Below are 26,915 nucleotides of genomic sequence, written 5' to 3'. Positions count from 1 at the left end.
CTCTTCCTGAAGCGGAATCCCCGGCCAGAGCACTGCCGATGCTCTGGCCGGGGATTGCCCCCCTGGAGAAGCCCCTGGCGGCACTGTCCATTTATGGATAGTGACGTCAGGGGCTTTTCCTGGAGCGGAATCCCCGGCCACAGCATGGCCGATGATCTGGCTGGGGATTCCTCTCCTAGAGGGAGCCCCAATGGAGCTATATACAGGGGGTGTTAGTGCTATCTACAGGCAGGGTGGAGCTATCTACAAGGGGGGTTAGCGCTATCTACAGGCAGGGTGGCGCTGTCTTCAAGGGGGTGTGGCACTATCTACATGGGCACTGTGGCACTATATGGGCACCATCTACATGGGCACTGGCACTTTATATGTGGGCACTGGCACTTTAAATCTGGGCACCATGGCACTATGTGGGCACTGGTGGTATACGGGCACTGGTACCATCTATGTGGGCACTTTCTACAGTGGGCATTGTGGCACTATCTACATGGCATTGTCGCACTATGGGGCATTATACTGTATGAGGGCATCTGTTTGGGCATTATACTGTATGGAGGCAGCTATGGGGGCATTATACTGTGGAGGGCATCTATGGGGGACATTATAATGTGTGGTGGCAGCTATGGGACATTATACTGTGTGTGGGCAGCTATGGGGGACATTGTACTGTGTGGGGGCAGCTATGGGGGAATTATGCTGTATGGGGACATTATACTGTATGGAGGGGCATCTGTGTGGGCTGTATGGGGGCATCTGTGTTGGCTTATACTGTATTGGGGCATTATACTGTATGGGGACATTATACAGTGCGGGGGCAACTATTTGGCATTATACTGTGGGAGGGGGGCGCTAAAGTGGCATTATATTGTGGGGAGGCACTATGGGAGCATGATACTGTGTGGTCTGAACGGGGTGTGTATGGGCGGGGATTGGGCGTGGTTAGAGGCATGGCTTAAAATGACTAAAATTGCACATCTTTGATACTTGAAAGTTGTGAGGTATGTTATAGAATTGCATTAGTGTTCTCCTCTTCCCTTTAGAATGTGCAATGTTGCTTGTTTGCAGAACAGAGATCAGTGCTGCGTGGGTTTTCTGCTAAAGAAGTGCATTAACCAATTCAGGACACCAATCTATTAGCCAGAGGGGAGAGCGGCTACAATGAGCTTTTATTTTTTGATCTATAGAACCCGGCAAATCTGTGTAATTGACTGGGCAACATGATTTTAGCTGTTGTGGTACTTTAGGGAATTTAATATTTGCTGCAAGGTTCCCCTGCAGATTACGGCTAATCGCTGGGGGTTCCACCTGTGATCAGCTTGTTTTCCTGTGACTCTTCTGACAAAAAAAGGATTGTCGAAAGGCGTTCTAACCCAATCTTTATGCTGACCAACCTTTGCTTTGCGCTACAGATTAGAAATCCTGGAATCAGGTAACCATGAAAATAACAGATATGCTGGATTTTAAAGGATAACTAATCTTCAAACAAGTTATTAGGGCATTCTGAGTGAATAGCGGGTGGGTGGCTGTTTGTGCCCCTAATCTATTAACCAGACTAGAGAGTGGCTACAAACAGCATTTCTTACACTGGAAGACCCACAGTGTTTGTGAATTACATGGACAATCCATTTGGCACATATTTAGTGGACGCTGTACAATGCTACATTTCCGTGGTCGAGCTATAGGGAAATTGAACAATTGCTGCCATGGTTTTATTGGGGGTGGCAGTAACAGGACACCCTGTGATCAGATTGTCCTAAACGGAAAATCCCTTTGAAGTCTGCATATACTGTGAATATACGCATCATACAGTTATAGCATAACATGATTATAGTCATTAACGAAAATAAGTATTCGGCACACAATGCTGTAGTTGAAGAATATCTTGTTTTTATTTATGAAAATTAGTGGGACTTTTAGGTCATTAAATGACCTTCATCAGTCACTGTAGAGACAACATAAGCGATTTTTAGAAAGTATATTATATAAATCCCAAAAATAAATGTCTTTTAGGGTATAAACATTATGAACACAGCCATAACATGTACGCAGACATGTACAGTCAGTGATATCAAGTATCGACAAATGTAGGATAAAATAAAATAAAAACTCCTTAATGAAGATAAGGATATGAAGATATAGGTGGCAGGTTGACATCCTATGACAGGTAACAACATCAAGGACATATTGGTCAATAATAGCATAGCGTATGAAGGTCAATGGTACACTGTGATATATTGGATATGGGGATAAGTAGAGACACCTGTAGGTGGTATTGGGGGCATCCACAGTCGGTAGTAGGACACATGTATGAGATACAGCACGAGATGGTGAGTGGATCTACTACTGTAACAACCATTCACTATCTGTATGTGTAGAAGATTAAGGAAGATGGAAAGAATTTTGTATATAAATAATAGGTCAATCTGAGTGAGTTTGAACGATGTGTATAGGTAACCCATATGTACTCATGTAGTAGGACACATATCTCTCTCTCTCTCTATATATATATATATATATATATATATATACACACTTATACACTTTCTATATATATATATATTCTTATACAGTAGTCAGAAAATACCCATATCCTGCTGATGCAAAGCTGAGGCAAAGTTGGCAAAAGTTATGCATAAGTATGTATGTGAACTAGAAATAGATCTATTAAAGTATAGACTTCTCACCTGAGCCGTACTGGGAAATGGATAATCCTGTAGTTGGCGCTCTATTCAGAATGTCGACTGGCCGCTAGTACTGGCGCTAACGTCATCACGCCGGGTGGCTCCTTATAAGTCTTGTATGGGCGGTACTATAGGCATGTTAACCTACGTCACTCTTGATGTGGGCGGTATAGTAGGCGTCTGTAGTCCGTACTGCTACGCTACGGGACTCTTAGTGGGAGCGGAGATGTTAGCAGACGCCGCTGGCGTGATGCCGTCATTACTGCCATTGGCGTGATGTCGTCAGTACTGTCATAGGATGTCCACCTGCCACCTATATCTCCATATCCTTATCTTCATTAAGGAGTTTTTTCTTTTATTTTGTCCTATATTTTTCGATACTTGATATCACTGATTGTACATGTCTGCGTGCATGTTATGGCACTGTTCATAATGTTTATACTCTGAAAGATATTTATTTCTTGGATATATATAATATACTTTCTAAAAATTGCTTATATTGTCTCTACAAGGCCTGATGAAGGTCATTTAACGACCGAAACCTTGCACTAAGCCTCTGGCATTATTTTCATAAATAAAAACAAGATTTTCTTCAACTACAGCATTAAGTGCTGAATACTTATTTTCGTTACAATTGGATTGGGACCCTATTCGTGCACCTATTAAGTCTGGTGCGATCTGAACCACTATGTACATGATTATAGTCACTGTTCTCAATTTTCTTCTGTACTGTGCAAATAAACTTCATAATGTAACCTACCAGAAATACCATAGCCGCTGGATAGAGAGTGCCCGTACACAACATCTTGATCCACAACAGTCTTCATATGCTCGGCATCTACAAATAGAAATATAATTTGTTGTCAGCAAACCAAGGCTAAAATATAGAAATAGATAGTCATTATTCTATGGTCATTAAAAGGGAGACAAAAATGTACTAAAAGATTTTAGACTAAGAAAAAAGAGAATTGTCATCTCTGGTCAAAAAGACCGGGAGGGGAAAAGGTGGATCATGCTGGAGTGATAAGATATACTGTACATTTCTAGAAAAGAAAGACAATGTGATCACTACTAGCTTCTTACAGAGGTTAAATCCCGCCAAATAACATTCAGATACAGTAGTCAACCTAAAAAGAATGTACATACACCAATGTCCTTATATTCAATTGTTTACCCAACATTCACATATATTTTACTGGGCAATATCTCTTTGTAAATATATATATATATATATGAGATACACACATACCTAAATTATCCCATTTACTCTAGAAAAAAATTACTCAAATTACATATACCCAAGACATATGCATGATTACCCCCTACCCTCACGGGTTCTGTACATAACAACTTCAGCAAAAAATAATAACCTGTTTATAGTAAAGAAGAAAAAATACTACATTTAATGTGCAATTGTAAGCATCAAATAAACCTTATAGTTATATGTCATTTACATGGAAGATTTATACATTTCGTGACTCACGAACAGGTTCTTTTAAGACTGGTGTTATGGCAGAGCTAAAATTCTAGAGACTTTTACTCTAGGGGCAAATCTATATTAAGCTTTTGAACTCATTACCACAAAACATGAATAGGTGGTTATATTGTATCAAGTCCTCAATCAGATTTCAAATCAATCAGAGGAAAGGTTAACTTACAATAATTTAGATAAAAATAAACTGAATTTAAACAAAGTCTTAAAAGTTCTGTTAGTAGGACATAAGGAACTTTATGCAAAACGAATAACAAAAAAAAAAAACATGACAGAAAATGTTTCACATATGGATGTTGTCGTGGATTTCAGCTGTTGTGCTTCAAAAATCCAGAAGAAATCCATGCAGAGTTTTTTCCTCTGTGAGTAAATGGGGTTTTGTAATACCCCATTCACTTGCTTACCACTGTACTTTGTTGCAGATTTTTTTTTTTTTATGCACTGAATGTATAAAGATACCCTGCATTGAAGAACTCTACTGTAGTAATAAAGAAAATGTGGAAATTAAAAGCTTTCATTTGAGTACTGCAATGTTTTCTTCCTTTCACTACTAATAGTCAAATTTTGTAGGGAAAATATTACTGCAAGGTACTGTACTCTTGTAGCAGACAGAGCAGAGGGGGAAGAGCTCCTGCTGCAGCCAGGTGCCCTGCAGACCTCTTCTAATTTCCTGGGACACATAGAATATTTTTTTCTATAGTTCTCTTAGTTTTCATTGTAATATGAGGCAGGCTAGGATCAAAGAAGATGAGAATAATAAGTTCTGTTTTCTTTTTAGTATTTCATATATATATATATATATATATATATATATATATAGAGAGAGAGAAATGTAGAGCGTAGTAACGGCACCAGGACTTCAAGATGGATGAAAGCAAAAGTGGATTTATTTCACCTCAACACAGCAACGTTTCGGTTCAACAGGAACCTTTCTCAAGCCATAGTAAACTGAATAAAGTGTCAAACATTTATAGGAGGAGCATACATCAATTGGTAATAAAACAATTACATGTGTAAATCCATCAAAATATGAACAAAACATATACCAGTATTGAATGAAAACATTTCATAAGGTGCAGATCACTTTTCCACTGTGAAATATACAAAAACAATAAAATATACATACAAAATGTAGTGATAATTTACAAGACAACCTAAATAAGGACAATTTCCGATAATTGGAAGCAGGCAGAAGCTAATTATAATAAAGCACCAATGTACTCACTGTAAATCACTGTAAATCATTCAATCTGTGAAGAGATGACAAGTGCGTCCGACACACACATGTGTGCGTCTAGTACGCATGTCCAAAGATGGCGCCCAAACCGGATGTTTACATCCGGTGGAACGCATCAAATAGCAGGTTCCTACTGCGCACGCGCCACGACGGAGCTTGCGTTCCACCGCTCCTGCGCATGCGCCAGCCGGAACTAAGCTAGGTCAATTTCCCTTGAGCTACATTTATCAACACTTGGCGAGTATTACAGATGTCTCCGTATACCGCGTGGCATGCGCTCGCATTTGAGACCCAATCTCTTCCCTGCCAATACAGCATTTAAGGAGAGGTTTGAAGCTATCTCAAATAAATACTCCCAAGACCTTCTGCTGTTGAACCTGGAGTTCTTACAGAAGGAAATCGATCTGGTGAAAATACGTGTGAGCGAGAAAGAGGCTCAGCTGAGAGAGATGATGTCTCCACAAGATTTCTCTAACCTGAGAGATAAAGTTGCTTTATATTTACAGAAGTTCCGCAGCGACATTGAGAAGACCAAACGCCAGAAATGGCAGCGAGATGTAGATGATTACGCCACTGGCAAAATCTATTGCTGGCAGGGTGAAGAGGCTGACCCAAGGGGTCCCAGGAGGATCGAAAGAGGACCCAGAAGAAGATACAGGGGAGCCGAGCCATACGTCACGGATTCAGAATTCTCTGATGACCAGTATAATGTTCCTTTTTTAGGGGACAACATGGACACCCCTATTTTAGGAGAAAGCGAACCCGCCGGGGCGGGAGGAAATATAGGAGGAAGAGCGAATACCAACAGAACCAGAGGCAGGTCGACTCCAGCACGGGGGATACGGCAATACCAGACCAGAAAGAAAAACCCCCAGATCTAGTGGTGAATATTTCGTCATGTATATTAACCGATTCACAGGTTAAAGTGCTTAATCGTGGCCTATCTTTTTGTCCAAATAACCCTATTGATTGGTTTAGATTAAATTTACACCTTGAATGTTTTTTTAGATCATTGAGACTTAAAGCATATTTTTGCGAACAGTCTCAATTCGCTGATGAAATCTCCATGACTTCAGCTAGTGAGATGCTCCATCTGAGGGATTATGGGTTATTTAATAAGAGTAAATTTCAACCTCCCCAAAATAACCATGCTGTTGAAACTTATATTTTACTTGTTAGAGAACAGATAAATTCATTGAAGAAAGTGCAGAGTGGTCAGTTTACTCAGAGAAATTTGACATACACAGAAAATTTGGCACTTAAAGAATTGATAGATAATAGGGATCTTACCATCAAACCGGCAGATAAGGGGGGTGCCATAGTTGTTATGGACACCTCCCTTTATCTGGAAGAAATGACCAGACAACTGAATGATAGTAATGTCTATGCTGCTCTTTTGGGTGACCCTAAGTTCATGTATCTTCGTGAGTTAGATACCCTGATTGGCAATGCATTCAAGAGCAAAATTATTGACAGGAATCTACATGATTTTTTACAGGTGAAATTCCCTGTGACCCCCGTTCTTTATTTACTGCCCAAAATTCACAAGGATCCCACTCGGCCCCCTGGACGTCCTATTGTTTCGGGGTGTGATTCCCTATTTGTCCCAGCTGCTACATTTCTGGATAAAATTCTTAGGCAGTTTGCCATTGGTGCAGACTCCTACATCAGGGACACCTCGGACTTCCTGGTCAGGATTCAGGATCTTGTGATTCCTGACCGGTCGGTTCTGGTTACCCTTGATGTGGGTAGTCTGTATACCTCAATCACCCATCAGGAGGGTATTGATGCCTCGCTTTTCTATCTAGAGAGGTCTGGCTTTTCTGAGAATAAAATTGGGTTTATTCAATCATTATTGGAATTTATTCTTGTGAAAAATTATTTTTTAGTAGGAGACACTTTTTATCTACAGAAAAGAGGAACGGCAATGGGGTCCAATGTGGCCCCCACATATGCCAATATTTTCATGCGGCGTATTGAGGAGGGCCTTGTTTATGTGTCCCACCACTTCAGTTCAGTGCTGCGGTGGTGGCGATACATAGACGATGTCTTCCTCATATGGACCGGCTCAATGCTTCAACTACAGGAGTTTGTCACATTTCTCAATGATTTGAATCCCACAATTATATTTACTATGTCTTTCTCTACAAGTTCTATTGAATTTTTGGATACCCGAATTTCTATTGTCAACAATGGATTGGTTTCTGACCTGTTTTCCAAAAAAACGGATAGAAATAATCTCTTACATTTTACAAGTGGGCATCCAAGTATGTTGCTGAAGTCATTACCTTATAGTCAGCTTATTCGAGTTAAAAGGGTGGTGAGTCAGGAAGAAAAAGTATCCTTCAGACTTAACCAAATGTGTAAAAAATTTTCCGATCGGGGGTATCCAGACTATGTGCTGGATTCCAATAGACGGAAGGTGGATCTGCTGGACAGACAGGACCTTCTTAGTGGTCAGATTGCTATTAGGAAGAATGTTCGGTTGCCATTTATCTCCACTTTTTCCTCATTAAGCCCACAGATTGGTGGGATTCTGAGGAGGGATTGGAAGATGTTGGAAAGAGCTCTTCCTGGGGTTACTGAATTCCAGGAGAGGCCTATGATGGCATATAGGAGAGGTAAAACACTAAAAAACTCTTTGGTCAAGGCAGACATCGGGTCACATCGGAAAAATCAGATGTTTCTGGCCCCCCCTAAACATGGGTGTTTCCCATGTCTTGGTTGTAACATCTGTGATATGATGATCAAAGGTAGCACTTTTAGTCACCCACAAAATGGCCAGTCAATAAAGATAAAAGGTTTTTTCACGTGCCAATCATCTTATGTGATTTATCTGCTGAGCTGCCCATGTGGTCTTCACTATGTTGGTGAGACCACTACGGAGGTACGTCTCAGGATGAGAAATCACAAATCAAACATTAAAACTAAGAGACAAGATCTACCAGTATCGAGACACTTTGTTGAGAAGAAGCATAGTTTATCACAGTTGAGATTTAGAGTCATTGACTCAGTGCCTCAGCTGAGACGTGGCGGTGACAGGGGTCTGGTACTCAAAAGGAAAGAGCTTGAGTGGATTTTTAGACTGGAAACCATGTCTCCTAAGGGGTTGAACATTGAATATTCTTGTGGCCCACATATTTGAGATAATTTTTGATATCTATTCTCTCCCGTGGTTCTTTAGAGATATGATTGGTTGACGTCCTCAAAGGTATAATTTGTGTCTGTAATGTATAGTTCAACTGGGGTCCTATTTTGACCTTCGTTGAATTTATATACATATAATTTATATACATATATTTTATACATTTGTTTTTAATTGGCATATTTTGTATATTAATATACTTCTCCTTTTTTTTCCACGTTTTTTTTCCACGCTTTAGATACACAACTGCTTGTTAAACAATTTTGAGAGGCATTGGATAGCGGCAGAAGTCTTCCCTTTAAAAGCACCAACGCTACACTTGTAATACATATTAGAAGAGCTTTGTTTAAACCTAAAATTTTTGTTTATCCGGACCACATAGTTGCAATGCTATTGATGTTTGTATTTCCTCCCTGGCATTTTTAATAAATGTTACTCTATTTCTCCACCTAAATATGGGTTTAGCGTCGATATTCATTTATATTACGCGATTTTTGGCAGATGTGTTTCTCTCTGCCTTGCTATTTATTGGGACTATCTGATATCCTTGCTTGGAGTGTTTAAAGTTCCCTCTAATAGAATATTCGTAATATTCCCATTGATATTTACAATCATATCATATTTAGATAATATGACATGTAGATTTAGTTCTCTACCACTAGGGGGTCGTATACTACATCTGCAGCTTTGCATCTTGTACACATTGATATTTGCTGTAGCCTTACTATCTGTATAGGCGATTGAATATCTGCATAAATCCATTATGGAAGGACAATTGAGTCCAATGCATTGTGTCAAGTATGGTCTAAATTTGGATATTGTGCTATTTTCGGACATCTTTAGGTTTTGAATAGCTTAGTTCCGGCTGGCGCATGCGCAGGAGCGGTGGAACGCAAGCTCCGTCGTGGCGCGTGCGCAGTAGGAACCTGCTATCTGATGCGTTCCACCGGATGTAAACATCCGGTTTGGGCGCCATCTTTGGACATGCGTACTAGACGCACACATGTGTGTGTCGGACGCACTTGTCATCTCTTCACAGATTGAATGATTTACAGTGAGTACATTGGTGCTTTATTATAATTAGCTTCTGCCTGCTTCCAATTATCGGAAATTGTCCTTATTTAGGTTGTCTTGTAAATTATCACTACATTTTGTATGTATATTTTATTGTTTTTGTATATTTCACAGTGGAAAAGTGATCTGCACCTTATGAAATGTTTTCATTCAATACTGGTATATGTTTTGTTCATATTTTGATGGATTTACACATGTAATTGTTTTATTACCAATTGATGTATGCTCCTCCTATAAATGTTTGACACTTTATTCAGTTTACTATGGCTTGAGAAAGGTTCCTGTTGAACCGAAACGTTGCTGTGTTGAGGTGAAATAAATCCACTTTTGCTTTCATCCATCTTGAAGTCCTGGTGCCGTTACTACGCTCTACATTTCTCTCTATCTGGATATTGGGGAATTGATTCACCCCCAGGTAACGAGCACATGGCCTGATTTGTTGCATTTGGAGTGCTGTGTTCATCCACCCTGGACTGTATATATATATATATATATATATATATATATATACATATATATATATATATATATATATACACATACATATATGTATATATATATACATATATATATATATATATATATATATATATATACACATGTATATATATAGTGCTCCTTTAAGGAATATGAAACATGAATATAGATCATAGTGTTTGGTGGGTGTTAAAAACTTTTCAAAATGAAGATTTGTGAAGTTTTTCCATTTTCCTTTTAATCCTGGTATGTTTCATTATTCTCCATGGCGTTCACTGTATTCTGTGTTATTTGTTTAATAAATGGCCATTTCTACATTTACAGAACTTTTTATTCAATCAAGTTACATTTAAAAGCCTTCCAGTATATTATAACTAGAGAACTGCATCCGCTGATGCCTTTAACCCCTTAAGGACCAAGCTTATTTTGGCCTTCAGGACCAGACCCATTTTTTCAAATCTGACATGTGTCACTTTATGTGGTAATAACTTCGGAATGCTTTTTCCTATCCAATCGATTATGAGATTGTTTTCTCGTGACATATTGTACTTTATGTTAGGCAAAAAATTTGGTCGATAAATTCTTTGCTTATTTGTGAAAAACCCCAAAATTTAGAGAAAATTTGAAGAAATTATGATTTTTCTAATTTTGAATGTTTCTGCTTTTAAAACAGATAGTAATACCACACAAAATAGTTACTAATAAACATATTCCATATGTCTACTTTATGTTTGCATCGTTTTTTGAACATCCTTTTATTTTTCCAGGACGTTACAAGGCTTAGAACATCAGCAGCAATTTCTCACATTTTTAAGAAACTTTCAAATATTTTCAGGGACGAGTTCAGTTCTGAAGTGGTTTTGAGGGCCCTATATATTAGAAACCCTCATAAAACATCCCATTTTTAAAACTGCACCCCTCAAAGTATTCAAAACAGCATTCAGAAAGTGTTTCAACCCTTTAGGCGTTTTACAGGAATTGAAGGAATGTAGAGGTGAAATTTTAAAATTGTATTATTTTTTTACAAAATTCATTTGTAATAAATTTTTTTCTGTAACACAGAAGGTTTTACCCGAGAAATGCATCTCAATATTTATTGCCCAGATTCTGCAGTTTTTAGAAATATCCCACATGTGGCCTTAGTGTGCTAATGGACTGAAACACAGGCCTCAGAAGCAAAGTAACACCTAGAGCAGGGATCTCAAGCACGCGGCCCGTGGGCCGCATGCGGCCCCTAGGGCAGTCATCTGCGGCCCGCGCCACACAGAATCGCTAGTACAGGCTCTGCTCTGGAATTCTGTGGAATTCCCTGACAGCGATGTCTGGGGCTTCCCCAGAGCCGGAGTCCCATGCAGAGCGCTAGTATCGGCTCTGCTCCGGCACTCTGTGGAATTCCACATATGGACAGCGATGTCCAGGGGCTTCCCCAGAGCTGGAGTCCCGGGCAGAGCGCTAGCATAGGCTCTGCTCTGGGACTCTGGGGAAGCTTCTGACATCACTGTCCATACATCGACAGTGATGTCAGGGGCTTCCCCAGAGCAGGAGTCCCAGTGATGTCAGGAGCACAGCTGGAGTCCCAGGAAGAGCCTACTAGTTCTTTGCCCGGAACTCCAGCTCTGGGGTTGCCCCTGATATCACATTCCCGTCCAAGAGGATCCCTTGACGTCACAGTGTATGGACAGTGACCAGGGGCATAACTAGGAAAGACTGGGCCCCATAGCAAACTTTTGACTGGGGCCCCCCTCCCCTGAGTGTCACACAACCCCCCCTTGTAGATAGTGCCTTTTTTACAGCCCCCCTGTAGATAACGCCATAGAGCCCCCCTGTAGATAATGCCATACAGCCCCCCTGTAGATAACGCCATACAGCCCCCCTGTAGATAACGCCATACAGCCCCCCGTAGATAACGCCATACAGCCCCCCCTGTAGATAACTCCATACAGCCCTCTTTGTAGATAGCGCCATACATCCCCCTGTAGATAACGCCATACAGCCCCCACTGTAGATAACGCCATACAGCCCCCCTGTAGATAACGCCATACAGCCCCCCTGTAGATAACGCCATACAGCCCCCTGTAGATAACGACATACAACCCCCCTGTAGATAACACCATACAGCCCCCCTGTAGATAACGCCATACAGCCCCCCTGTAGATAACGCCATACAGCCCCCCCTGTAGATAACGCCATACAGCCCCCCTGTAGATAGCGCCATACAGCCCCCTGTAGATAACGACATACAGCCCCCCCTGTAGATAGCGCCATACAGCCCTAAACCCCCCCTGTAGATAACTCCATACAGCCCCCCCTGTAGATAAAGTCATACAGCCCCCCTGTAGATAACTCCATACAGCCCCCACTGTAGATAACGCCATACAGACCCCCCTGTAGATAACGCCATACAGCCCCCCTGTAGATAACACCATACAGCCCCCCTGTAGATAACGCCATACAGCCTCCCCCTGTAGATAACTCCATACAGCATTCTTTGTAGATAGCGCCATACATCCCCCTGTAGATAACGCCACACAGCCCGCACTGTAGATAACGCCATACAGCCCCCCCCCTGTAGATAACGCCATACAGACCCCCTGTAGATAACGCCATAAGCCCCCCTGAAGATAATGCCATACAGCCCCCCCTGTAGATAACGCCATACAGCCCGCCTGTAGATAACGCCATACAGCCCCCCTGTAGATAGCACCATACAGCACCCCCTGTAGGTAACACCATACAGCACCCCCCTTGTCGGAAACGCCATACAGCCCCCCTTGTAGGTAACGCCATACAGCCCCCCTGTAGGTAATGCAATACAGCCCCCCTGTAGGTAATGCTATACAGCCCCCTATAGGTAACGCTATACAGCCCCCCTGTAGATAACGCCATACAGCCCCCCTGTAGATAACGCCATACAGCCCCCCCTGTAGATAACGCCATACAGCCCCCCTGTAGGTAACGCCATACAGCCCATCCTGTAGGTAACGCCATACAGCCCACCCTGTAGGTAACGCCATACAGCCCGTCCTGTAGGTAACGCCATACAGCCCACCCTGTAGGTAACGCCATACAACCCCCCTGTAGGTAACGCCATACAGCCCCTACCTCCCAAAAAAATCCGACCTATTGTGTGTCCTACAAAAGACATGTATCCCCTATCCACAGGATAGGGGATACATGTGTGATCACTGGCAGCGATAGGGAGAACGGGGGACCGAAATTCCCCCGATGTTCTCCATGACTAACCTCTGACTTCCGGAGTCTGCGCAGCTCAATAAAAAAATGAAAGGAGCACTGGTCACGCATGCGCACAAGCGCTCCATTCATTTCTACGGAGCTGCCAACACAGACCCCGGAAATCCGAGGTTTGTGATGGAGAACTTCAGGGGACTTTCGGTCCCCCGTCCTCCCTATCGCTGCCAGCGATCACACATGTATCACCTATCCTGTGGATAGGGGATACATGACTTTTGTAGGAACAACCCCTTTAATGGAGAGCGGGGAGATACATCCCTGCTCTGCCATAGTGTTTTGTGGCGTCGCGCTGTAGTAGCCATAGCGTCAGCTAGCGGAGCCTCCGGCCATGGTGGGGACCCGTGCCGGCGGGCGACACGGGCTTCCTCATGCCGCGGGCCCCGTAGCAGCCGCTACGGCTGCTACAGCGGTACTTATGCCACTGACAGTGACGTCAGGGGCTCCAACAGCAGAGGAATGCCCAGTTGGTAACGCTCTGGCTGGGGTTTCCACTCCTAGTGGGAGCCCCAATGGAGCTATCTACTTGAGGTGTGTGTGGCATTATCTGCAGAGGGAACTGTGGCATCATCAGCAGAGGGCACTGTGACAGCATCTGCAGAGGGCAATGTGGCAGCATCTGCGGAGGGCAAAGTGGCAGCATCTGCAGAGGGCACTGTGGCAGCATCTACGGAGGGCACTGTGACAGCATCTACGGAGGGCACTTTGGCAGCATCTATGGAGGGCACTTTGGCAGCATCTACGGAGGGCACTTTGGCAGCATCTACGGAGGGCACTTTGGCAGCATCTACAGAGGGCACTGTGGCATTATCTACAAGAGGGTGTGTGGCAGTATCTGCAGAGGACACTGTGGCATTATGTAGGGGTGTGTTGCATTATCTACAGAGGGCACTGTGGCATTATCTACAGAGGGCACTGTGACACTATCTAAAAAGGGGCTGCCCAATCTGTGTGTCTGCCAAACGCTGCCAACTGAGCCGCCGGACTGCATTTAGCGACACTTAAACTGGAAAAATGTATTGAAATCAGAGGCGTAGCTAGGTTCTCCAGCACCCGGGGCAAAGATTCAGTTTGGCGCCCCCCCCAACCTCTTTCCCGACATCTCCTTCCCCCTCGCCGTGTTTGTTTTCTCTACCAATCGACGTGTCATTTCTTTTCCACATTTCTTTTTATGTAACGCAAGCATAAAAACATTTGTACATTTTACAAGCAATATGGTTCTATACACAACACCAGAACCAAGCTCAGTACATAAATACAGCACCAGCACAAATACAGCTCAATTTAGTGCAACCCCTGCCGTATAGGTGTGTACGGTGTAAAACTACAGCTCCCAGCATGGCCCGAACAATGATAAGGATATGCTGGGAGTTGCTGTTTCACAAAAAATAAATCATATCATAATCACACCACCCATCATCTCGCTGCAGATCACACAGTGACTACAGTGCTGATTAGAGGCAGAATGAACATTTACATTAAGTGACTCACAGGTGACGTCTCAGATTCTAGTTATTTTTCTCCATCCAGTCCAGACCTGTATGATGAATTCTCCCGGTCACAGACCATTTCTGCAGTTTGCCGCTCACATGTCGTCAGCTACTCACTTTTCCAACATTTCTGCACCTATAAATAAATATAAAGTTCTCATTATACCACACACTACGCCCCTAAATATAATAGCGCCATACACTGCACCTCTAATTATAATAGCACCATACACCATGTCCCACACACACACTGTGCCCCCTGTAGATAGTGCCCCCCATAGAGCCCCCTGTAGATAGTGCCCCCATATAGCCCACCCCTGTAGTGTCCCACAAATAACTCCCCCTATAGTGCTCTACAGATAGCCCACCCCTGTATATAGCCCCCTGTAGATATAGCCCAGCCCTGTATATAGTGCTCCACGTATAGCCCAACCCTGTATATAGCCCCCTGAAGATATAGCCCACCCCTGTATATAGTGCTCTACAGATAGCCCACCCCTGTATATAGCCCCCCTGTAGATATAGCACACCCCTGTATGTAGCCCCCCTATAGATATAGCCCCCCCTGTATATAGTGCTCCACATATAGTCCACCCCTGTATATAGTGCTCCACATATAGTCCACCCCTGTATATAGTGTTTCACAGATAGCCCACCCCTGTATATAGCCCCCCAGTACATATAGTCCACCCCTGTATATAGTGCTCCACTAGATAGTCCACCCCTGTATATAGTGCTCCACATATAGTCCACCCCTGTATATAGTGTTTCACAGATAGCCCACCCCTGTATATAGCCCCCCAGTACATATAGTCCACCCCTGTATATAGTGCTCCACATATAGTCCACCCCTGTATATAGTGCTCCACATATAGTCCACCCCTGTATATAGTGTTTCACAGATAGCCCACCCCTGTATATAGCCCCCCAGTACATATAGTCCACCCCTGTATATAGTGCTCCACTAGATAGTCCACCCCTGTATATAGTGCTCCACAGATAGCCCACCCCTGTATACAGGGGTGGGCTATCTGTGGAGCACTATATACAGGGATGGACTATATGTACAGGGGGGCTATATACAGGGGTGGGCTTTCTGTGGAGCACTATAGGGGGAGCTATTTGTGGGATACTATCTACAGGGGGACTATATACAGGGGTGGGCTATATCTACAGGGAACTATATCTACAGGGGGACTATATCTACAGGGGGGCTATATCCAGGGGTGGGCTATATCCAGGGGTGGGCTATATACAGGGGTGGGCTATATACAGGGGTGGGCTATATCTACTGGGGGGCTATATCTACAGGGATGGGCTATATCTACAGTGGTGGGCTATATCCAGGGGTGGGCTATATCCAGGGGTGGGCTATATCCAGGGGTGGGCTATATCTACAGGGGGCTATATACTATATACACCCCCTGTAGCTATAGCCCACCCCTGTATATGGTGTTCCATAGATAGCCCACCCCAGTATATAGCCCCCCCTGTAGATAGACACCCCCCGTAGATAAAGCCCCTCACGTGTAGATAAAGCCCCCCTGTAGATAAAGCCCCCCTTGTAGATAAAGCCCCCCTTGTAGATAAGGGCCCCCCCGTGTAGACAAAGTCCCCCCCGTAGATAAAGTCCCCCTGTAGATAAAGTCCCCCTGTAGATACAGCCACACACTTTCATTACAATTAAAAAAAATAACTCACCTTAATCCCGCTCCCACGCCGTCCGGCAACCATGGAGACCTGCTCTCTTCTGCGCAGGTCTCCTGGTGGTTGACCGCAGCGTCTATGAAAGGCGCTGATTGGCTGGGCAGGATGACTTTCCCTGTCAGTCAGCGCCTTTCATCGACGGAAGCTTCACTGGTACAAAAGGTACCAATTGCTTCACTCGTGGAAAGGCGCTGAATGGCCGGGCACGGAACGTGCCCGGTCATTCATTGCTTCTAATTGTACCTGTGTCCTTGCGACACAGGTACAATTATAGTGCAGGAGGAGGTGGCGCTGGCGCCCCCCTCTAAGCTGCGCCCGGGGCACATGCCCCGCCTGCCCCCCCTTAGCTACGCCCCTGTTGAAATAAGCACGTGGATAATTCTCTCAAATTTTAAACCTAGCGGTATTATTATAGTAATGTAGTACTAGTATTATAGTAATATAGTGTTATAGTAGTTCAAATAACTAATTGATTAACAATAATTTTGAATTGTATCAAATTTTGAAGTAATGCAGCTAAATGTATTCGTACATAACTGTGATGCTAGGAGCCCGGCTCCCTGCACTGTGTTCGGTCCAGGACTTGCGGCCGAAATACGTTCCGTCCATTACGGACGTAATATGGTCGTGTGAACCCAGCCTTAATCTATAACGGCGTTCTCTGTGCAGTATAAACAACATGTTTACTTTATTCTGCGGTTCGATACGATTATGGCAATACCAAATTTATATAGTTGTTATATGTTTTACTACTGTTATACAATATAAACACTTTTTTGTAAATAAAATAATGTTTTAGTGTCACCATATCCTGAGAGCCATAACTTTTTTATTTTTTCGTCGATGGATCTGTGTGAGTGCTTGTTTTTTGCGTGACAAACTTTAGTTTTTATTTGTACCATGTTTGGGTACGTGCGACTTTTTGATCACTTTTTATTCCATTTTTTTGGAAACAACGTGACCAAAAAAGGAAATTCTGCCATTGTTTTTTATTGTATTTGTTTTATGGTGTTCACCGTGCGGGATAAATAATATGATATTTTTATAGGTCAGGCTGATATGAACGCGGCGATACCTATTATGTCTAGTTTTTTTTTTTTTGTTTAGTTTTTTTCTAATTATAAAGGGCTTGATCAGGGAAACAAAACTTTTCTTTATTTATTTATCTAAAAGTTTCTTTTACTTTTTTTCACTTTTTAATTTACACATACTAGGGGGACTGGAAGATCTGATCTTCTGATCCCCTGTACAATACACTGCACTACTTGTGTAAGGCAGTGTATTGTAACTGTCACTTTACAACTGACAGTTGAGCCTATTATGTCCCACCTTGGGCAGGACCTTATAGGCTCCCGTACCTGGCAACCAGGAAGCCGTTGCTAGGCTTCCTGGTTGCCATTGCAAACATCAGCACCCCGCGATTTTTTGCGGTGGGCCAACGGGGTACAGAGGGAGCCCCCTCCCCCTGTGTAAATCACTTAAATGCCGCTGCCGCTATTGCCAGCGGCATTTGAGGGGTTAAACGGCGGCGAACGGAGATAACTGTAATCAACGCCGTTGCAACGGGATGTCAGCTGAATATTACAGCCGACACCCGCTGAAGATGAAGCGTGCACAGCTCCTACGCCCGCTTCATTCTCAGGGCGTAATTTGCGGGAACGACCCGCTAAAAAGGATGTACAGTAACGCCCATTTGCGGGAAGGGGCTAACCTACTGAGACAAAGAGTAGAGACATGAAGTAGAACGAAATGGCAAAGAAGCAGAAACATACTTTTTCCAGTAAACTAAATGTTGTTCTGCAAAGCACCAAACAACTTATTTTTAGCTTGTTCATTTCATTGTGATGACACACACGTGGGAGGCTGGCAAACATGGGAAAGAAATATTTACTTACCTAGTCCTAACTACATCCTTCATATAAGCACAGTAAAACAACACTAAAGGGATTTTCCCATCAGGGACATTTATAGCATATCCACAGGATATGCCATAAATGTCAGATAGATGCGGGTCAGATAGATGTGGGTACCACCCCTGGGACCCACACCTATCTCTAGTACGGGGCCCCCTAAACCCTGTTCTACCTCTCTGTGCTCCAGCTGACTCGTGTGATTCCCGACCATGAAGAAGAAAACAGCTGTTTTCGTAAGCCCCCCCCCATGCCAGTGGCTCAGCTAGAAACCGCTATAGCTGCTACAGCGGTAGTGATGCGACATTCAATAGTATCTGCGTCCTATCTCCCTGCTCTGCCATAGGCTACAGGTTCTGTATCGTATTATCTACAGGGGAGCCTGTATAGCACAGTCTACAGGGGGGGGGGGGGGTTGTATAGCACAGTCTAAGGGGGGGGGGGTTGAATAGCACAGTCTACAGGGGGGGCTGTATAGCTCTGTCTATGGGGGGCTGTATAGGCCACAATAAATATATTATATCACAATTTCTTTAATAAAGAATTTTCCATAATTGGGTATGCTCATTTTTCAAAGCATCCCAAAATTCAGTAGGTGATATCCCAGATCTCTGTAACCACCTTATAGTAGAGGACAGAGCAGCAGAGAAGCGTGGAGGAGATTAGGGATTTACCGTGGCCAGGCACACTGTTATATAGGGGCACTTTGACTGTCATTGCTGTGAAATATTTGTAAAAAATGAAGTCAGGAAAAAAATTATTTGGAATCTCTTAAAGGCTTGTCCCATCAAGATATTACCTGTCCATATACCCTAATAAGACTATAAGGACAGCATAGAGTGGGGGTCCTCTTTCTCTGGTGGTCTGCAGTTGTGCATGTAGCCTTCTGCGCTGGTGCTGTAGGGGAAATGCATGCTTGACAGAGGCTTCGCTTGGCAAAACTAGCGGTTTCCCTGGGATCTCTAGGAATGAACTAATCACGGTGGCGGCTCCCATATAAAAGCAGTTATCTATAATGAGACAACCCTTTTAAGCACTCCAGAGAAACAGAAAGACTCACAGAACATGCTGGAATATCACCTTATAATTTGCCACTCCTTTTCTTTATGCATCCTATAGATTAAACATGTAATGTCCTACAACTCAATATTATTTAGTGTAAGAGACGTATCACTTATTCAAGTATTGCAGACAGAGTTTAGAGACAACAGGACAGCTGTTGTAGCTCGGTAGGACAGATAAAAATATGATTTCTAGTTTGGCTAATCTGGTTCTTAACCCCTTAATACCGAAAGTATTTAAAACCTTAGTGACCAGAGCAATTTTCGCAGTTTTGCTATGCACAGATGTAACGCAGTATAACTCTGTATGTGTTTTATGTATCAATGTGAATTTTGCAGGTTTCTTTCTTTTTGTGATATATATGTATAGGTAACATTTTTGTTACTTTTTTTATAGATTTGGAAAGATGGAAAAAAAATGAAAAATTTTGATTTTTCATAATTTCAAATGTAATAGTTTGAAAATAAAGGTATATGTATTATATAAATGTATTGAAGTATATATTTTAATTTATCCTGATCATAAGGACACCTGACTTGGAGGTGTAGATTTTTTGGGCCAGAAATATAGTATAAAACAAAAGTGCCCTTTTTTTAAATTGAGAATTAAAGTTTTTTTTACACCATAGTATTAATGTGTAGATAATGGACTTGAAGTCCAATAAATAATGGTAAAAAAGCATTGTGTTCCGAAAACTACAAACTCTAAATTCCATTTGTAGCGGTTCAATTTATGTTTTAACCCTTCACGTTTTTTTTTTACAGAATTTGCCCAAACTAGGCCCAAAAAATTGTAAATTGCATTTTTTTTTTTACAAACGTGTCAATTTTGTTAAGCCTTTTTGGAACACCATATGACATACTGGAAAAAGTGACACTGTTCCACATTCTGTTATTTCTCCCATGTACGGTGATACCAAATATGTTTGTCTAATCTATTATAGGGACCCATTACAGGGCATATCATAGAAGGAGTCCATTTTGGCTTTTGAAGGCCTTTTTATGCCAGAGCTGATTTTAGGGAACAACGCTATATTTGCCATGGTACTACAGGTCATTTTTATAAGTATAAATGTCCTGCTAATATTCATCTAGGGGCGTAGTCAGTATTTTTAATAGGTGGAAAGAAAAAATATATATATTTTTCCAGAAAATACAATATTGCTGCATTTTTACAGTTGGAATCTCCCATCCAACCCAGTGAACCAACCCAGCCCACAAATTACGAACCATATATATGGTTTTAACCTAACTCTAAGTCGCTTAGTAAATATAATGACTAAACATGAAAAAAAAAAATTGTGAAACATTATCCATAAAGTAACCCCCCCTTTTGGTTCTCCCTACAAATACCGTAAGGTAAGTAAAATATTTTTTATTTTATTTGGGTTTTTTTTGGGAAGAGGTAGCGCTGTGTGGCACTATATGCAAGAAAGGGGGGAAAGCGCTGTGCAGCACTATATACAAGGGGGAGAGCGCTGTGTGACACTATATACAAGGGGGAGAGCGCTGTGTGACACTATATACAAGAAGGGGGAGCGCTGCGTGACACTATATACAAGGGGGAGCGCTGTGGAGCACTATATACAAAGGGGGGATCGCTACGTAGCACTATATACAAAGGGGGAGCGCTGTGTGACACTATATACAAGAAGGGGGAGAAGCGCTGTGTAGCACTATATACAAGGGGGGTAGCGTTGTGTGGCACTATAAACAAGAAGGGGGAGCGCTGTGTAGCACTAAATACAAGGGGGAGAAGCGCTGTGTGAGACTATATACAAGCGGGGTAGCGCTATGTGACACTTTATACAAGAAGGGGGGAAGCACTGAGTAGCACTATATACAAGGGGGAAGCACTTTGTGATACTATATACAAGATGGGGGGCGCTGTGTGGCAGTATATACAAGGGGGGTAGCGCTGTATGACACTATATACAAGAGGGGAGCACTATGTGACACTATATACAAGGGGGGAGGCACTGTATGGCACTATCTATAGGGGGCTGTGTGTGGCCCTATCTACAGGGGGTCTGTGTGGCGCTATCTAGAGGGGGCAGTGTGTGGCGCTATCTACAGGGAGCTGTGTGTTTCGCTATATACAGGGTGGTGTGTGTGGCGCTATCTACAAGGGGTGTGGCGCTATCTACAGGGGGCTGTGTGCGATGCTATCTACAGGGGGATGTGTGTGGCGCTATCTACAGGGGGATGTGTGTGATGTTGTCTACAGGGGGATGTGTGTGGCGCTATCTACAGGGGCTGTGTGTGATGCTATCTACAGGGGCGTATGTGGCGCTATTTACAGGGGGTGTGTGTGGCGCTATCTACAGGGGTGTGTGTGGCGCTATCTACAGAGGGAGTGTGTGTGATGCTATCTACTGGGTCTGTGTGTGCCAGTATCTACATGGGGATGTATGTGGCGGTATCTACAGGGGGCTGTGTGTGGCGCTATATACAGGGGGCAGTGTGTATGTGGTGCTTTACTGTACAGTGTGTGACACAATTATATTCAGGGGCACAGTGTTTGGTACCATTTTATTACATAGTTACATAGTTAGTACGGCTAAAAAAAGACACATGTCCATCAAGTTCAACCAAGGGACGGGAAAAGGGAAGGGAAAAATTTCTACACATAGGAGCTAATACTTTTTTGTTCTAGGAAATGATCTAACCCTTTTTTAAAGCCATCTACTGTCCCTGCTGTGACCAGCTCCTGCGGTAGGCTATTCCATAGATTCACAGTTCTCACAGTAAAGAAGGCTTGTCGCCTCTGCAGGTTGAACCTTTCTTTTTCCAGACGGAGGGAGTGCCCCCTTGTTTTTTGAGGGGGTTTTACATGGAACAGGATTTCACCATATTTTTTGTATGTGCCATTAATATATTTATATAAATTAATCATGTCCCCCCTTAGTCGTCTTTTTTCAAGGCTAAATAGGTTTAATTCTTTTAATCTTTCCTCATAACTTAGATTCTCCATGCCCCTAATTAGCTTCGTTGCTCTTCTTTGTATTTTTTCCAACTCCAGGGCATCCTTTCTATGAACTGGAGCCCAGAACTGAACTGCATATTCTAGATGAGGCCTCACTAATGCTTTGTAAAGTGGTAAAATTACATTCCAGTGCTGCGAGTCCATGCCTCTTTTAATACACGACAATATCCTGCTGGCCTTTGAAGCAGCTGATTGACACTGCATGCTGTTATTTAGTTTATGATTTACAAGTACACCCAGATCCTTCTCAACAAGTGAATCCGCCAGTGTAGCTCCCCCTAGGACATATGATGCATGCAGGTTGTTGGTACCCAGATGCATAACTTTACATTTATCTACATTAAACTTAATTTGCCAACTGGATGCCCAAACACTTAGTTTGTTTAAATCTGCTTGCAATTCACGAACATCTTCCATAGACTGAACTATATTACATAGCTTGGTGTCATCTGCAAAAATAGAAATAGTGCTATTAATCCCATCCTCTATATCATTAATAAATAAGTTGAATAATAGTGGTCCCAGCACTGAACCCTGGGGTACACCACTTATTACCGGGGACCATTCAGAATAGGAATCATTGACTACAACTCTCTGGATACGGTCCCTGAGCCAATTCTCAATCCATTACCAACTATATTTTCTAAACCTATAGTCTTTAATTTACCCATTAGGCATCTATGGGGGACAGTGTCAAATGCCTTTACAAAGTCCAAAAACACTATATCCACAGCTCTGTCTAGGCTTCTGCTCACCTCTTCATAAAAACAGATCAGGTTAGTTTGACAACTTCTGTCCTTAGTAAAACCGTGCTGGCTGTCACTTATAATACTATTTTTTGTCACATAATCCTGTATATAGTCCCTCAATAGCCCCTCAAACATTTTCCCCACGATGGATGTTAAGCTTACTGGTCTATAATTACCCGGGGAAGACCTAGAGCCCTTTTTGAAAATAGGCACCACATTTGCCCTGCGCCAGTCCTTTGGCACTATTCCAGTCACTAGAGATTCTCTCAATATTATGAAAAGGGGGACAGAAATAACTGAACTAAGCTCTTTAAGAATTCTAGGGTGTAACCCATCTGGTCCCGGGGCCTTGTGCACATTTATTTTATTTAATTTAGCTTGGACCATATCTGCATTCATCCAATTCAGTATATAAACTGATATATTAACAGCACTGGCACCGGCTACATCAGCTGTTCTTTCTTCTGTTGTATATACAGAGCTAAAGAACCCATTTAGTAACTCTGCCTTCTCTTGATCCCCTGTGACCAACTCCCCATTACCACTATCTAGGGGACCCACATGTTCAGACCTTGGTTTTTTAGCATTTATATACTTGAAGAATTTTTTAGGATTTGTTTTACTATCCTTGGCCACCTGCCTTTCATTTTGTATTTTTGCTAATCTAATTACATTTTTACAGATTTTATTAAGCTCTTTATATTTTACAAAGGCTACAGATGTACCCTCAGATTTGTATTTTTTAAATGCCCTTTTTTTTGTCATGTATTGCCCCTTTCACAGAAGGTGTAAGCCATGTGGGATTTAATTTTAGTAGTTTATACTTGTTACCTATAGGAATAAATTTTGCACTATAATTACCCAAAGTAGATTTGAAAATCTTCCATTTATCATTTGTCATTGTCATTATTGGACATTAGTTCTTCCCAGTCTATATCCTGAATTGCCGCCCTCATCCTGGGGAAATTGGCTTTCTTAAAATTAAATGTTTTTGCCCTCCCAGCCTGCGTTTGTTTTTTACAGTATAGGTAAAATGTAACTATATTGTGATCACTGTTACCAAGGTTTTCACGAACATTGACATTCCCAACAAGATCTGCATTATTAGAAATTACCAGATCCAACAGAGCTTCACGATGACACCAATTAATATCCCGGAAATTAAAATCTCCCATTATCACTACAGTACCCTCCAGTGCAGCCCGCTCCATCTGTTTATATAGCTGACCTTCTATCTCCTCAGTTATATTGGGGGGTCTATAGATTACACCAAAAGTAATTTTTTCAGTGTTTACCTCCCTTTCAAGTTCCACCCACAAGGTTTCAACCTCCTCACAGTATTCACCCACTATTGTCTCTTTCACACTCGCCTTCATATCACTTATCACATACAGACATACACCACCGTCTTTCCTATTTGTCCTGTCTTTCCGAAACAGTGTAAAACCCTGTAGATTTACAGCCCAGTCATGTGAAGAGTCCAGCCATGATTCAGCAACACCAACTATATCTATATTTTCTTCCAGTACCAAGGCCTCCAGCTCCCCCATTTTGCTTGCTAGGCTTCTGGCATTTGTGAACATACACTTTAACTTGCCTTTCAGTTTTTCACTTTTATTATCAGAAATGTGATTTGACATTATTTGGGCATTTTTATTTACACTGCTGTTTTGTAACAAAAGGATCTCCTTATCCTGTTGTCTAGTCCTCTCCCCACATTCTGTTTTTCCCCCCACCAATATAGTCTGACCCCTCTCTAACCTGACTACCCCTTTTTTTTCTACATTGACCTCCCTCCTCAGCCCTAGTTTAAATACTCCACCACCCCAGCTAGAATTCTCTCCCCCAGCACAGCGGACCCCCTTCCATTTAGGTGCAAATCATCTGCAGAATACAGTTTGTACCCCAATGAAAAGTCAGCCCAGTGCTCTAGGAACCCAAAGCCTTCTCCTCTACACCAAGACTTAAGCCATGCATTTAACTCCTTGAGCTCCCGCTGTCTTTCCTGTGATGCGCATGGCACAGGCAGTATTCCTGAGAATACAACCTTGGAGGTCCTTCCCTTCAGCTTGTAGCCTAGTTCTTTAAAACTATTCTTAAGGCTCCTCCACCTACCATTTATTCTGTCGTTGGTACCGACATGGACCACAACAGCTGGATCATCACCAGCCCCTCCCAGAAATTTGTCCACCCGTTCCACCACATGCCGAACCCTGGCATCAGGGAGACAGCAAACCATTCGGTTGAGGTGGTCTTGGCGACAAATTATTCTATCCGTCTTCCTGATTATAGAATCCCCTACGACTATGTTGGCTTACCTGCATTACCATCCCGCCGACTACTAGCTGGGCTGTTCTCCTGGCTGTTAGGGAGATCAGTATCCACTAGGGCTGCCATTTCTGAGACTGATACCCTCGCATCATCACCCAACTTGGCAATTTTGCTTGGAATGTCAGAAACAGGATTGTTCTTCCTTTTCATGGACCCCTTTCTACTGCCCCTAACTACATTAACCCAGCTACTTGCCTGATCCTGCTCACCCATGTCTTCACCCTCCAGTTCTAACGCACTAACTGCATGCTCCGTGAGCAGCAAGCTTCGCTCAAGATTGTCTATCGCCCTCAGTGTTGCATTTTGCTCCTCCAGATCTCTAATGCGAGCTTCCAGGTGACCAACATGCTCACATCTGCCACAGAGGTATTCACCCTGGATCTCAGGCTCCAGTCGTGCATACATATGGCTAACTGTGCACTGAAGAAAACCTCCAATCTTGCTGGCCATTATCCCAGTTCAAAAAAAAACAGCGAACAGTTGTTAATGCAAAAAGAATAGAAGAGTACTTACTGGGGCTTTAACTCCTCTTTTTAACTCCGGTTTTTGTAACTCCACTTGATATACAAACCACTTGTTTTACAATCCCCACTAGAGCAGGCTCTCTAGAGCCCTGAGGGCTAATTTATACCTCCTGGGACCAGCTAACCCCTCCCCCTAGTCAGCTGCTCAGCAGGAAGTAAGCTGCAAAGAAAAAATCGTTTTAAATTGTGTCACTTTTGCAAACTTTTTAGCAATCAATTCATATATCACATACAATGCCCCTCCCCCCCCCCCACTTTGTCACACACAACACAGTAAGTCAATCCGGTTTTTGTAACGCCACTTGATATACAAACCACTTGTTTTACAAGCCCCACTAGAGCAGTGGGGGCAGGGGGCAGTGTATGGTGCTATTAGATTTAGGGGCACCATGATAATTTTATCTTCGTTTATCGGTGTGGAAATGTTGGAAAAGTGAGGAGCCAAAGACATCTGAGCAGCAAATTCTGCAGAAATGGATCGTGGCCGGGAAAAAGTCGTCATGAAGTCTGGACCGGATGGAGAAGAGGAAAAAAAATTACTAGACTCTGAGATGTCGTCACCTGTGTGTCACTAGATTTATAGAGAATATGTCACCTCTACTGACATGTTTATTATAGGAAAACCTTGTATTTCGCAAAAAGTCTATGTGCAGTCCAGGACTGATAGACAAATGCGTGATACCACTCCCCTTGTCCGGAGGATGTGTCCCTGCACAGTGTGATACTGTCAGTATGTAGGGACACAGCCCTGTGACAATGGGAATCGTAACACCCATTTGTTAATGCTTGCACAAAAAGGTAGTGT

General features: G+C 42.8%; 1 protein-coding gene across 1 annotated transcript in view; it reads right to left on the bottom strand.

Moving 5' to 3' along the window:
* VOPP1 (VOPP1 WW domain binding protein) overlaps positions 1 to 26,915 on the bottom strand; it is a 193,652-nt gene that overhangs the window by 8,552 nt on the left and 158,185 nt on the right. The window contains exon 3 of the mRNA XM_075828235.1: positions 3,439 to 3,516. Within this exon, the coding sequence (XP_075684350.1) occupies positions 3,439 to 3,516 (78 nt within the window). The remainder of the gene's footprint in view (positions 1 to 3,438; positions 3,517 to 26,915) is intronic.

Source organism: Rhinoderma darwinii, chromosome 5 (genome assembly GCF_050947455.1).
Source record: "Rhinoderma darwinii isolate aRhiDar2 chromosome 5, aRhiDar2.hap1, whole genome shotgun sequence".
In the NCBI taxonomy this organism is placed as follows: domain Eukaryota; kingdom Metazoa; phylum Chordata; class Amphibia; order Anura; family Rhinodermatidae; genus Rhinoderma; species Rhinoderma darwinii.
The sequence above is the reverse complement of the archived record's forward strand: the minus strand, read 5'-3'. Positions and strand labels throughout refer to the sequence as shown.